General features: G+C 45.1%; 1 protein-coding gene across 3 annotated transcripts in view; it reads right to left on the minus strand.

Moving 5' to 3' along the window:
* Positions 1-7,129, minus strand: part of GNA13 (G protein subunit alpha 13) — a 48,396-nt gene extending 41,267 nt beyond the window's left edge. The window contains exons 1-2 of one of the 3 annotated variants that reach the window (XM_032241925.1): positions 6,559-7,129; positions 3,683-3,909 (exon numbers count right to left, since the gene is read on the minus strand). In XM_032241925.1, coding sequence (XP_032097816.1) covers positions 3,683-3,909; positions 6,559-6,841 — 510 coding nt within the window. In that variant the 5' untranslated portion in view covers positions 6,842-7,129. The other 2 variants (XM_032241926.1, XM_032241927.1) reach the window with 2 other exon arrangements.
* Positions 7,130-15,216: the final 8,087 nt, after the last annotated feature.

The following is a 15,216-nucleotide window of genomic DNA, read 5'->3' on the forward strand; positions in this document are numbered from 1 at the left end:
CTTGAGCATAGGAGTTGAGGCTACAGTGAGCTACAGTCACAACAGTACACTCCAGCCTGGGCAACAGAGTGAGACCTTGTCTCTTGCACAGACTCGGGAAAAAAGAATCTCTGTCCTCCAGAAGTTTAAAATTAGATCTTGCTCTGTTCCTCTTTTCTTGTCTCTAGTTTTCATCATGGAAAAAAGTTATTTCTGGAACTTATCTCTCCTCACCTTTGAGGACTTCTTTGCTTCTTAAGCATCAGCTGGCTCAAGTGAGCAACAAGCAGGTCCTCATCCTGAGTTCCTATCTGTTCTTAATCACAAAGATAGACTTAGGCATGCTTTCTCAATGATGATGACATGACAGTCCCGATGTGAGATGGTTAGATGTGAATTTCCAAATTAAAAAGCTGTCCATGAAACCCAACTTTAATTAAATGGACTTAGGGCAAATATGCAACTTCCCCACAGAGAGCTTTCGGGTATACAGTTCTTTGTTTATTCATTTAATCCATATGCACGGAATGCTTATTATAGATGAATGTTTATTACAGATAAATGTTTCTTCTCTGACCTGGAAGGATGAATAGAGCCTGAGAAAACTGAGTTGAAAGTGTGTGGTTTATTGAGAAAATAAAGAAAGGAGAATAAGCAGCACTTAAAAACAGGAGGTAGGCGGCCAGGCACGGTGGCTGACACCCATTATCCCAGCATTTTGAGAGGCTGAGGCAGGCGGATCACCTGAGGTTGGGAGTTCAAGACCAGCCTGATCCACATGGAGAAGCCCCGCCTCTACTAAAAATACAAAATTAGCTGGGAGTGGTAGTACATGCCTGTAATCTAAGCAACTTGGGAGGCTGAGGCAGGAGAATCGCTTGAACCCAGGAGGCAGAGGTTGTTGGTGAGCCAAGATCACGCCACTGCACTCCAGCCTGGGTAGTTTCCAGTTTTTGAGCGAAACTCCATCTCAAAAACAACAACAAAAAACAGGGGGCATGGTGATGGGCAATGGGAAGGGGTATACAGAAGAACTCATGCATGCAAATCTACCAAAAATAAAGTAACAAACGCTGATCAAAGGACAAAAACTAACCAGAAATCTGGCAATTGGATAGAGGTCATCTGTCAAGTTAAATTCATAATTTTCAACATGTAATACTGCCAGCTACTCAATTTTAACAATAACATGAGACAGTCTCTGCCTTTCAGAAAAAAAACATATTACTTGAAAAGACAAAATACAAACATGATAGAAGAGAACTATACAAGACAGTAAATAATCAAATGCTAGTTGAGTAACAGAAGCCATAATTCAGACATAGTAAAGATTAAGGTGTCAGTTTTATAAAAAGCTATCATGAACACGTTCCTAGAACTTTTAAAAGGCAAGACTGCTTCTAAGTACAAATAATAACAGCAAGGACTGCTGGTTGTACATCATTTTGTAACCACACCCATTAATGTGGATTAATGCTGGTGATATCATCAAATACTTCCTAAGCAGTTTAACTCTTAACTGTCATTTCATTTTAATCATATTAGAGTAAAACACTTCAGATCTGAACTACCTCCAAACTGCACATAGTCTAGATTTCTATCACTGCTGGAATCTTTCTGGTCTTTGGCAAATGAAATCCAATACAATCACAGCATTCACAGTTAAATTACAAAATACTTGATTAAAAATCTGCTTCAATTGTTATTTCAGCATTTTTAACCTAGATTGGATACTTTTTTTTCCAAACCTGTCTTCAATGCTGTGTAACATCTACAAAGTGGGGTTTTTCGTTTGTTTGTTTGTTTTTTGAGAGGGAGTCTTGCTCTGTAGCCAGGCTGGAGCACAGTGGCGCTATCTCGGCTCACTGCAACCTCTACCTCTTGGGTTCAAGCAATTCTTCTACCTCAGCCTCCTGAGTAGCTGGAACTACAGGTGCGTGCCACCATGCCCAGCTAATTTTTGTATTTTTAGTAGAGATGTGGTTTCACCATGTTGGCCAGGATGGTCTCAATCTCTTGCCCTCATGATTGGCCTGCCTCGGTCTATCAAAGTGCTGAGATTACAGGTGTGAGCCACTGTGCCAGGCCAGCTACTAAGTATTTTATGAGTAGTCTTGTTTAAGAAAAAAAGGGGGAAAACTCCTAGCTGGGTGGCTCAGGCCAGTAATCCCAGCACTTTGGGAGGGAGAGGAGGGCCGATCAGCTGGGGTTAGGAGTTTGAGAGCAGCCTGGCCAACATGGCAAAACCTTCCATCTCTACTAAAACTACAAAAACCAGCTGGGCGTGGCCACGCATGCTTGTAGTCCCAGCTACTCAGGAGGCTGAGGCAGGAGAACTGCTTGAACCCAGCAGGAGGAGGTTGTAGTGAGCTGAGATGGCGCCAATGCACTCCAGCCTGGGTGACAGAGAGAGGCTCCATCTCAAAAAAAGGAAAAAGAGAAAAAAAAATAAATGTAAAATAAATTCTGGGTGCTTCCCATGTGAAACAAAGATACAAAAAGTAAGATTATTTTGTTTTTTTTAAGGAGGAACATTTAATAAAATGGGCCTAGTTGCCTTAAACACACACACACACATGCCAATATACAAAAAGCACATCACTATGCTTTTTTAATATACATTAAGAATTTTAATCTTTGTATATTAAATTAACCTGTATCACAAAATGAATGTCTCTAAAGTCTAAATAGCATATTTGAACAACCATGTTCAGTTACTGAACTCTTACTCCAGAGTAAAAGGTTGGTTTTTTTAGAAGGATGAATACAGATACCATAACTGGGAGGAAAATATTTTCAAAAAGAGAACCAGAAAAGAAAAAAAAGCAAAAAAAAAAAAAAAGAGAGAACCAAATTAGAAGAAAGTACCTAGGGAAATCATTATGACCTTACTTTCAAAAAGGAAAAGTGACCAATTAAATATAGTAAATAAATACAATCCAAATCTACGGAGTTTACCTTATTTTTATCTCGCTTAGTAAAAAGCTCATCTACATAGCAATCCAAATTTCTGAGGCTACAAGCCAGGTGCGGTGGCTCACAACTACAATGCCAGCACCTTCGGAGGCCAAGGTGGGCATATCACCTGAGGTCAGCAATTTGAAACCAGCCTGGCCCACATGGCAAAAACTGCCTCACTTGAACCCAAGAGGCAGAGGCTGCAACGAGCCGAGATCACACCACTGCACTCCAGCCTGGGCAACAGAGTGAGACTCCATCTCATCTCCCCAAAAACAAAAACCAAAAAATCAAATTTCTGAGGCTACAATTTTGAATAGATACATTATATTACGCAAGTTAGTGAAAAAAGTGTGCTAAAATCAGATACAGGTTGAGTATTCCTTATCCGAATGCCTGGGACCAGAAGTGTTTTGAATTTTGAATTTCTTTAGATTTTTGAAATATTTGCACACACATAACGAGGTATGTTGGCAGGGAGACCCAAGTCTAAACCAGAAATTCATTTATGTTTCATATATACCTTAAGACAAGTAGGCCGAAGGTAACTGTATACTCCATTTTTACACGTAGTTATTATAGACTAGGACACATTAGGTTTTCCCTTAGCCTCTCAGACTGTTCTTCCATCTCATATACTTTTCGATTTGGGAGCATTTTGAATTTTCAGATTAGGGATGTGCAACCTGTATTACTAAATGTTGTTAAAATAAAACCACACATTTTAAAAGAGCAAATCTCTTACCAGTTGAAATTCTCGACGCCGGTCATAGGCATTCTGTATGCCACTGTCTGCCCATAATGCTCTTATAGCAGGAAGATATTGTAAGAAAACCCTTGTTTCCACCATTCCTTGGGCTGCCATGGGGGCCCGGGTATCAAATGACATCATCTTGTCTCCGTGGAGTTGGTTTGTGTTATCTCCCCAGGGAATATGAAGCTTTTCTCGAGCATCTACCAGCACCCTCATACCTTTGTTTAAAAAGAAGAAAATGTATGGGAAGAAGTCATTAGATATTATCATAAGTTTTTATTCCAGTATTATTTCCTTATACTTCTGAATCAATCCAGGCATACCTTCTCCAAAAATGGAGACCAACATCAAAAACTTCACAGAGCTTAAAAAAATAACAAGTCGCTCACTGTCTTAAAATTAGAGCCTTGGAAAGCAAATACTATTAGCACAATTGCTCTTTCTCAAGGACTTTTAACATGTTCCAATTTATAAAATAACTTCTGGGGTAAAGGTAGTCGAAAAAGAACCAAACTCAAGAAGGAAAAAGAACTTAGGCTGCATAGACCACTGTCCAAGCATGGAAGAAAATAGATACAACCAAGATTTTATGAACTTAAAAGATGTTCACTTATGAAACACTAAGAACCAAGTATCATAGCTCCATGCTCTGTTATCTCCTTCGGCACCCTAACCCAACATTGAGCCTTCTAGGAACATTCAAAATTTAAAAACTTCTACCAGCCCAAGCTTCAAATCAGTTTAACTCACAGGACAGCCTTCAATTTCCCTAAAAGGAAGATCAACTGCAAAATAATACAAAATCGAACTCCAGCTCACAGAGGTTAGTTCAAGCTTGCTTTTTCTATCACTGATCTATTATTTTCATTACCTTTGATCCATCTGAACAGTCACTTGGCTACTAGGAAGTCATCTGCTTGAATAACTGAAAAACTGGTGTTTTTTAGTTTTTTGTTTTTCTTTTTTTCTTTTCTTTTTTTTTTTAAGATGGGGTTTCACCATGATGGCTAGGCTGGTCTTGAACTGCTGACCTCAGGTGATCCACCCACCTCGGCCTCCCAAAGTGCTAGTTTTTTGTTTTTTAATAGGGATGAGGTCTGGCTATGTTGCCCAGGCTGGTCTGGAACTCCTGGGCTCAAGCCATCCTCCCACTCTGGCCTCGGTGCTGGGACTGCAGGAGGGAACCACCACGCCCAGCCTGAAAAAGCTGTTTTATTGTCAACTTTGTCAACTCAAAAACACTAGATTCCTGATGACTTACTTCATCTCATAATCAATGCTCAAAGTAGATCACACTTAACAACTCAGTGTACATTAAGAAGGAGGTGTTTACCTGGCTTATAATCAGTTAACAAGTTGATGCTATTCATTAACATAATTCCTTAAGTTCAGCTGCATCAGGATACAAAGGTACCTTCGATTAAGGACTAAGGCAGAGTCTGCAGCCTTGAAAGAGACCTTAATTAGTTTTGTACTAAACATTATAGCAGGGTAAATACAATTGTTCTTTATAGTTTAACTGCAGAGGCACTAGGGCTAGAACTGGCTGTGGTCAGTGAGCCGCTGGCCTAGAGATTCTAGTCATTACTCCACAATGCCTGCCTCTTCAGGCAGTTTTCCTTTACCCAAACGCTGGGAGAGGCGGGGTGGGAGTGACATGAAGAAGTCCCTTATGTACTTCCTGAACAAAAATCCCACTTAAAAAAAAAACCTGCAATCTGTAGCAAGCTCCTAAACTGCTCCTTAGATAAAATAAAATCCAGATGCACGTGAAATATCAGGCTCTGCACCTGAATTTTGCCAAAATGCCTTTTCTATAGAACTTACATGACACAGAAAAATGAGTGTTATCTTTCAAACGACAAAATAAAAACCATCATTTCGATTGTTTTGAATGCCCAGAAATAAACAACTTGTTTATTTTTCCACTTAAAAACAAAATTTAATATTAAAACTACTGTCAATAAAGAGCTGCACCAACTACCTAACTCAACACTCATTCATTGTCTCCATCTGTACAGGATCCACATGACTTTTAAGCTAGTCTTCCTACAACATTTCATCTAAACAGAAGTAGTAGCACTCCCTTCCCGCCAGCCAGCCCCCAGCTACTTAGCGAAAAGGAGAGTGGAGCGTGCTGCACAGCGATTATAGGCAAACATCCTACCTGACAGTGACACTGGGGCGAAAAAGGACAGATGCTATTTTTTTAGACTAACCGTATGGGTCTACTCTCTCCTGATTCCAATACAGTCAACCTGACACTCGCAAGTTTCATACTCTTGCCCAAAAGGAGGCTGTCACCCTACGCCCTTGACAAGAAGGCAAAAAGTTCCCTTACTGCGACGGTTCCAGAACTTGGAGGCGGTCAAGGAAGCAAGGAGTTGGGAGCGCATGCGACCCCGTGTGACTCGGGTCACTCAGTCGGGATAGCGAGGTTCGGCCCACATCGCCCGAGGCGGGAATGGGGGTGCAGGGGCTGGGGCTGCTCTAGGGTCTTCCTCCCTCATCCGCAGCGGGAAGGACAGGAGAGGTTTCCCATACCCCGAAGCACCCAGTTCGCCTCACTTCCCTCTCGCAGGGAGCGAGACCAGGGGCGCGGTGGGGGGTGAGGGAATGGCCGTGACGCCCACCGGGGAGACAAGAGGGAGAACAGGGCGCCCCCGAGCATCCTCTCGCCTGAGGGGCGGGGGCGCCCCGGGCAGGCAGGGCCGGTGCCCGGGGCGCGCCCCCTTCCCGCCAGCACGCCCGCCGGGCCCCGTCCTCCGCCAGCGACGGAGCGGACGAGGGCGGTGCCCGGCCCCGCGCCCGCCGCCGCCCCAGCCCCCCGACCCCCAAGCCCGAGGCCCTCATTCCCGGCCCGGCACCTTTGATCACGTTGCTGTAGATGGTGGGGCGGAACTCCTCGCGCGCGCGCTGGTCGAAGTCCTGCCCGTGGATGATCCGCATCTGCTTCAGGAAGGTGGACTTGCCGCTCTCGCCCGCGCCCAGCAGCAGGATCTTCACCAGCCGCTTCACGTAGGTCTTCTCCCGGGACAGGCATTTGTCGATCTCCTTGGACTTGCGTTGCTGCTCGGCCTCGCTGCTCGTCAGCAGGCAGCCGGGGAAGCACACGGACAGCACGGACCGCGACGGCAGGAAGTCCGCCATCTTGCCGCCGCCGCCGCCGCCGCCTCGGCGGGCCCCTCCGGCTCCCTCCACCTCCTCCTCGGGCGGCGGGCGGCTCCGGCACCGCGGCTCGAGGGCGGGGAGCGCTGCGGCGGCCCGAGCGCGCCCAGGGAGGGAGGGAACCAGCGAACTGACTCGCAGGGCGGGCCGGGCAGGGCGGGCCAGGAGAGCGGGGGAGGGAGGGAAGGAGGGCGGACCCGGCCCGGGAGGGGCGGTGGCCCCGGTGCGTGCGCGCTCCCGCTGCTTGCCGGGGGCGCGCACGCACGCCGCGGTCGCTCCCTCGCCTCCCGCCGTGGGCGGCGAGTCACGCGCTCGCTGTGTCGCTCAGGTGCCCGCACTCGCGGCCGCGGCCGGGCGCGCGCTGAAAAGGCCGGGGAGCCGCGGTCACGTGGGCCGGGCGGGGGAGTCTAACTTTCTGTTTCCCTTTCGTGGTCTGCGCCCACTTGTGGGCAGAAGGGCTCCTTCCCTTGGGCCTTGAGGCTGGAGACCAGGTCCCGGACGCGGCTCCTTGGGCTCCCACTTAGCCGCCCTTTCTCCCGTATGCGCCTGCTGCCCGCTGCCACCGCCCACCGGACTTTTCGAGGCCACGGACTCAAAAGTTATTCGAACAGAACAGCCGGCATAAGCCTGGCAGGTCTTTGGTGCATTTTCTTTATTTCATTTTCTTTTTTATTTTTTGAGGTGAAGTCTCTCTGTCACCGTGGCTGGAGTGCAGTGGCGCGATCTTGGCTCACTCCACCTCCCAGGTTCAGCCTCCCGAGTAGCTGGGATCACAGGGATTACAAGCGTGTGCCATCATGCCCTGCTAATTTTTTGTATTTATTTTTAGATACAGGGGTCCCTCCCTGTGTTGCCCAGGGTGGTCTTGAGCTCCTGAGCTCAAGCGATCCTCCAGCCTCACCTCCCACAGTGTAGGGATTCCAGACAGAGCCACCGCTCCCTGGCCTGGTGTGTTTTCATAAGGTGACTCCCTTGACCTTCTGCTCCCTGAATCCCAGAACAGTAACCAGACATCATCCGCCCACACTTCCAGCTCTTTCTGGCATTTTCAGACCCATGCTAGGCCCCCCCCCACCCCCCAGGGGAAGGAACTGGAGTTGATGTTCACCTGAGACCTGCTACCAGGGGCTGTTAGTGGCTCACTCATGTGCATTCCACCTGGGCTGTGATGTGGCTTCAGGGACACTTGGCCAGGCTGGAATCAGTGAGTGGCAGCAGGAGGGTGAGGTCATGGTGAAAATCCCCTACACCGGACGCTGTGATGCAGACTATTCCCAACAAGGAAGCAGATACACAAACACCACGAGGAATGGGAGCATGCAAATTTTAGGTTTCCTGCCAGATTACAGAGGATGTGACCCGTCAGGGGACTTTTTTTCTGTCTTAGCAGCAGATTCAGGCCAGGACACCTGAAAGGCCAGGAGACAAACCACAAGTGACAGCTGTAGGTTGGCAGAGAAACTGCTTAACCCGCACCCCTGAAAGCCAACCTCTTCATTCTTAGTATTTAGTTTCAAGTTGAAAAAGCCAGTTTGTGGCCGGGCGCGGTGGCTAACGCCTGTAATCCCAGCACTTTGGGAGGCTGAGGCGGGTGGATCACGAGGTCAAGAGATCGAGACCATCCTGGTCAACACGGTGAAACCCCGTCTCTACTAAAACTACAAAAAATTAGCTGGGCATGGTAGCGCGTGCCTGTAATCCCAGCTACTCAGGAGGCTGAGGCAGGAGAATTGCCTGAACCCAGGAGGCGGAGGTTGCAGTGAGCCGAGATTGCACCATTGCACTCCAGCCTGGGTAACAAGAGCGAAACTCCGTCTCAAAAAAAAAAAAGAAAAGAAAAAGCCAGTTTGGTCTGTCCCTGGTTTTGGCACTGCAGCATAGCTTTGGGGTCCTGTAGCTCAGAAACATCCTAAGTGTCAGGGAGTTGAGGTAAGAGGTCAGCATTCTGAGAAACTCTCGAACAGGTTTAAATTTTAAAATCGGTGCTTATCAGTTACTGTCTGGAGTTGGGTTAATGACAGAGAAGCCTAGACTCAGTAGATTGGCTGCAGTAAACAATGCCTGTAGTAGGATTGTCTCCTGTGGCTCTGGCAAGCCCATAGGGTGGACAACCTACGATATACAGGTAGGGAAGGCACACCTCCGATATCTGTGGATTGATAGAGTCAGAATCACTGAACAGTGCTATCAAGCAAAAGAGATGGTAAAAGTCTGCCCTGGATGGAGAATTTCCCCATCATCTCATCCAGTGTTTGGAAGGCCCTGTTCTCTAACCATGCAAGGACTGGCCTCTCCCAGGATTGGGGCATAGAACAGGCCCTCAAGGACTCTTTCTGCATTGACCCCAGGTGCTAACCTGAACTCCAACAAAGGCAGAGGAGAGAAACTTGTAAGTTAGGTAGTTAACATCTTTTTTCAGAAGTGTGTGTAACATAGTGGAGAACCAAGAATGCCCAGGAGGCAGGAAGGTATTCCTGCCGAGCCAGTTCATGTCATGACATGTAGAGAAGCAGAGAAAGCTGTTCAAAGTCCTGCCTGGAAGCAGACTTGGCTCACATTGAGCCTGGCTGTTCTACTCAGTATAGTTTATAAAAAGAGACCTTTTTGACCTGAAAGGCAAATGAAGGAAAAGGAAAAGAGCAGAAGAAAGAAAGAAAAAGAGGGCTGGGCATGGTAGCTCATGCCTATAATCCTGGCACTTTGGGAGGCTGAGGCGGACGGATCACTTGAGCAGGAGTTTGAGACCAGCCTGGCCAACTTGGTGAAACCCTGTCTCCACTAAAAATACAAAAATTAAGGCCAGGTGCGGTGGCTCAAGCCTGTAATCTCAGCACTTTGGGAGGCCGAGGCGGGTGGATCACGAGGTCAAGAGATCGAGACCATCCTGGTCAACATGGTGAAACCCCGTCTCTACTAAAAATACAAAAAATTAACTGGGCATGGTGGCACGTGCCTGTAATCCCAGCTACTAAGGAGGCTGAGGCAGGAGAATTGCCTGAACCCAGGAGGTGGAGGTTGTGGTGAGCCGAGATCACGCCATTGCACTCCAGCCTGGGTAACAAGAGCGAAACTCCGTCTCAATTAAAAAAGAAAAAAAAATTAGCTGAGTGTGATGGCGTGTGCCTGAAATCCCAGCTACCCAGGAGGCTGAGGCAGGAGAATCGCTTGAACCTGGGAGGTGGAGGTTACAGTGAGCAGAGATCATGCCATTGCACTCCAGCCTGGGGCCTGCATGACAAAGTGAGACTCTGTCTCAAAAAAAAAAAAAAAAGAAGAAAAGGAAGGAAGGAAGGGAAAGAAGAGAAGAAAGGAGAAAGGGCAGGAAGGAGGCAGGGAGGGAGGCGGGAGGGAGGGAAGGAAGGAAGGAAAAGAGAAAGAAAGAAAGAGAGAGAGAGGAAAAGAAAAGAAAAGAAAAGAAAGACCTCTTTGGGTCCAACCTGGGTTTGGCAGCAGCTGCCCAGCTTCTTCTAACTGGTGATCAAGACACCTTGTAAATTGTAAACATAAAAATAAGTTAGAGATTTGGTGGTTTCTCAAAGAGTTGAACATAGAATTGCCATATGACCCAGTAATTTTACTCCTGGGTATAACCCCTCAAATACTAAAAAGAACAGTGTTCAAACAAAAACTTGTAAACCCTGTTCATAGCAGCACCTTTTTATAGTAGCCAAGAGATTAACTGGCCACAGTGGTTCATGCCTGTATTCCAAACAGTTTAAGCCAGGAGCTTGAGAGCAGCCTGGCCAACATGGTGAAAACCCATCTCTACTAAAAATACTAAAATTTAGCTGGGCATGGTGGCAGGCACCTGTAATCCCACCTACTCAGGAGGCTGACGCAGGAGAATCTCTTGAACCCAGGAGGCGGAGGTTGCATTGAGCTGAAATTGCACCATTGCACTCCAGCCTGGGCAACAAGAGCGAAACTCCATCTCAAAACAAACAAACGCAAAACCTGTTACATGCTATACTTATTACCTGAGTGACTAAATAATCTGTACACCAAACACTCGAGACAGGCAATTTACATGTATAACAAACAAACCTAAAATAAAAGTTTTTAAAAAACCCACAACAACAAAAAAGGAATGACCATAAGGTGTCCAAATGTCCATTGGTGAATGAATGGGTAAACACATGTCGTATATCTATGCAATGCAATTATTCAGCCATAAAAGGAATGAGATGCTGACACATGCTACAACATGGATACTCTTTGAAAATACTAGGCTAAGTGAAACCAAAGGCCACATATTATAAGGTTCCACTTATGTGAAATGTCCAGAATAGGCAAATCCACAGAAACAAAAAGCAGATGGGGTGAGGGAAGACGGGGATAGACTGCTTAACGGGTACAGAGTTTCCTTTTGGGATAACGAAAATGTTTTGGAAATAAATAGTGATGATGGTTTCAGAACATTGTGAATGCGCTAAATGCCGATTTAATTCTACACTGTAAAATGGTCACAAGATGAATTTTATGTTATGTGAATTTTGCCACAATTAAAAAAAATGAGTTGGGGGAAAAATATATGTAGATAGATGTGTATCTACGTATATAAATATATATGTATCTACATCTATATCTATATATGTGTGTGTGTGTGTATATATATATCCCCCACCCCCGAGTTAGAGCCTTGCTCTGCCACCCATACTGAAGTGCAGTGGCACAATCTCAGCTCACTGCAACCTCTGCCTCCCAGGTTCAAGCAATTCTCCTGCCTCAGCTTCCTGAGTAGCTGGGATTACAGGCACAAACCACCATGCCCAGCTAATTTTTGTATTTTTAGTAGAGACCAGTTTTCACCATGTTGGCCAGGCTGGTCTCTAACTCCTGACCTGGTGATCCACCCTCCTAGGCCTCCCAAAGTTCTGGGATTATAGGCATGAGCCATCATGCCCTGCTGCAAAAATATTTTCTGTAAAAAATCATTGGGATCATTTAACATTGAAATGCTCACAGTGCACAACATTCAAAGAATAAAAGTGCCCTTGTGTTTATTTCAAAATAATACCAACCATTGAAATTTGTTGCAACAAAAGGAAACCTAGCAGTTGCTTCAGGCTACATTGTAATCTTAATAGTGGTATTTTAATTTTCAGATACATTGTTTTGTAACTTTAAAAAAATCCAAACTTTTTAAGGGAGTATAAAGTCTACTAGTTAGAATTGAATCTGAGGGATGCTATATTTTCAACAGACCCACATGTTAACTCATTGGAAGCATCTGTATTGTTGCTAGGGAGTTAATCCATATGCAAATGGATTCAGATGCCCTGTGGAGCTGTGATAAAACAATTGCAATAGTTGTTTAGTTGCAATGCTCATTTCTTTTTGGAAACTCAAAGTTTAGCATCAGTCTTGCAGGATAAAGGTGTGATTAAAAACAAAATACATTTCCAAATAGCTTTTCTCTTCTTGTCACCTTTGAAAGAAACAAGCTCTTTCCAACAATACTGCCAGTCTTGAAATCTATGCATAACTCTTCTCTTGGAACTAAAAGATAGGCTTCCTATAGTTAGAATTTATTTTCAATTAAAAAAGCAAAAAAAAAAAAACAAAAAAAAAAAAAAAAAAAAAAAAAACAAAACAGAAAAAAAGGGTCTTACTTAGCTTATTTGCCAATCTTTGTGCCAGATAACTTTGGGCTGTTTACAAAAATCAGAATCATCCACAAAGAACAAAAAATGTGTCACCCTCAGACATATTCAAAAGAATGTGCCAAAGGCCCTGGGAAGAGTTCCAAAAGAGGACTTAAAATTTTTTTGATGGGAAATATAATTTAAATAAGTGTTTCCCCTGCCAAGGTGACTACTAACTACTCAGGATGGGACAACACCCATTTAAATATGTTTATTTAAAAATCAGTCACATTACTTGATGGTTAAACCTTGTGTTAATCCAGCCTTGTTATTACAACACTCTCTTTTGTCTACCATCAGTACAAAATAAGTGGATTCTAGTCCCTCCTTACAGATAAAACAAGCATAGGCTTTTCTTACCTTCCTAGGGAAAGGAAGGGAATTCCCAAGCCCTCCCAAAATACAAACCCCTTGCATTTGTGACATGTTTTAAATGCCTCAAAGCACTTTGACCTACTTATCTCATTCTCTGCTCACAGTAGCCTGACTAGGAACACCCAACATTAACCTCGCTCTCATTGGGCAAGTGACTCTCTCTGAAAGCCTCATTCACTGTGGCCAGTAGCAGAGCTGGAACTGGAAGTTGCTTATTTTGACTCTTAGTCCAGTGCTTTGTTTGTTTTCTTTCTTTCTTTCTTTTTTTGTAAGACATAAGATTGCCCAGGCTGCAGTGCAGTGACATTATCATAGCTCATTGCAGCATCGATCCTCCCATCTCAGCCTCCTGAGTAACTAGGACCACAGGTGTGCCCTACCACACCTGGCAAATTTTTAAATTTTGGGTAGAGACAAGGTCTCTCTATGTTGCCCTGGCTGATTTGAACTCCTAGGCTCAAGTGATCCTCCTGCCTTGGCCTCCCAAAGTGCTAGGATTATAGACATGAGTGACTGCACCCTGCCCCAATGTTCTTGGGTTTTTGTTGTTATTGTTGTTTGGTGTTTGGTTTTTTTCTTTTTAAGAGACAGGCCCTCACTATGTTGTTCAGGCTGGTCCTGAACTCCTGACCACAAGCAGTCCTTCCACTTCGACCTCCCAAAATGCTGAGATTACAGGCATGAGCCACTGTGCCTGGCCCCGCTCCCCCCACTGAGTGCTCTTTTTGATATACAAAAGTTGCCTTAGTGCCCAGCATGCCCAAGTGTATGAGTTTCAAACCCAAGATAAGTAGATAACTGTACTTAACCTTCAGGCACCATAGAGTTCAGTACTTTCTTTATTATTTTTCCAGCCCCTTTCAGGCTGACTGCCGTGTTGAAGTTCCCTGACTCAGACTGATTCTGGTAAGATGTTCTGTACTTTGAGCTCAGGCTCTGGTTTGTAAAATATTCCAGGTGGCTGATGGAGAAATAAGAAAAGAGGAGCCAAGCTTGTTTGTTTATTTATATGGTGCACAAGCCCCACACATTATTCCCTTACTGTGAGGTAGATTTAAAAAGGAAACCTCTGTGTGTGTGTGTGTGTGTGTGTGTGTGTGTGTGTGTGTGTGTGTGTAATGAAATTTGATGTTGCCTTTACCAGAATAAGCCTCTCATGTGGAAAATTTTGTATGAAATTAGACATGTGGAATCAAATTATTGGCAGTTTTGTTTGTTGTTGTTATTAACGGAAAACATGACTTTAATTAGTGGTTGTATTTTTCTCAGCCTCCAGAAAAGAACCATGGGCTGCTGTTGACCAGCTGAGACCTCAGCTCCTCCAAAGTCAGAAGCTGGTACTCTCTTAAATGCACACTGGCACTCATAAACTCTTTCTACCTTGCATACTGCATCAGATACATTTAAGGGCAATCTGTTTATGTAACACTAATCACAAGGCTTTGCCTATAAATCTGAGATTCAGGAAAAACTCAAAACATCCTGCTCACCACCCCCTCTACTTTATTTTTACTTACAGCTTTTAAAGCTGAGGGATACATTTTTAATATTTTATTGCCTGTCAATGGGCTGCCCCTTGCCAGAAATGGATAATGATACTTTTAAATTATTATTTATTTATTTTTAGGAGACAGAGTCTCACTCTGTCATGCAGGCTAGAGTGCAATGGCATGATCATAGCTTACTGCAGCCTCCAATTCCTGAGTTCAGGGGGTCCTCCTGCCTCAGTCTCCCAAGTAGCTGGGACTACAGGCCACCACACCGGACAAATAATTTTATTTTTTTGTAAAGACAGGATCTCACTTTGTTGTCCAGGCTTGTCTTGAGCTCCCGGCCTCAAGTGATCCTCAAAAAGTACTACAACTATAGAGGAGAGCCCCTGCGCCTGGCCTAAGGATGCGTGAACGTAAATTTTGTTTCTCCAGTGAAGTTCCAGTTGGCAGTCTCCATTCATTCCAGCATGTGAAGATCTTCTGCTCGCAACCTGGCAGCAGGCAGCAGTTTCTTTCCCTTGGAACAGTGGATTAGCAAGCTTGAACCTGCCCCTTCCAGCAACCCCGCTCCTGGCTAGCTTGCTCTGTCTACAGGTAGCATCGCAAGTCATGGCCTGTAGACCTGTCCTTTGCCTCAGTCCAAAATGCCGGACATGTCAGCTGGTTGAGCTTATTGTCGAGCAGTAAGGACTCATTCAGGGATGCTGAGAAATGTTCCATGCAGCCTTTGTCAGACTATAACATGTGACCTCTCAGTGCAAATAATATCATCAGCTTTCTCTCAACTTTTGTGTCAGCTGCTACAGACAAGAAAAGCTTGCTCATGGTAGGAGTCAGGGAAAGG

The sequence above is a fragment of the Sapajus apella genome, unplaced genomic scaffold (genome assembly GCF_009761245.1).
Source record: "Sapajus apella isolate SASKATOON/1434 unplaced genomic scaffold, GSC_monkey_1.0 scaffold48, whole genome shotgun sequence".
In the NCBI taxonomy this organism is placed as follows: domain Eukaryota; kingdom Metazoa; phylum Chordata; class Mammalia; order Primates; family Cebidae; genus Sapajus; species Sapajus apella.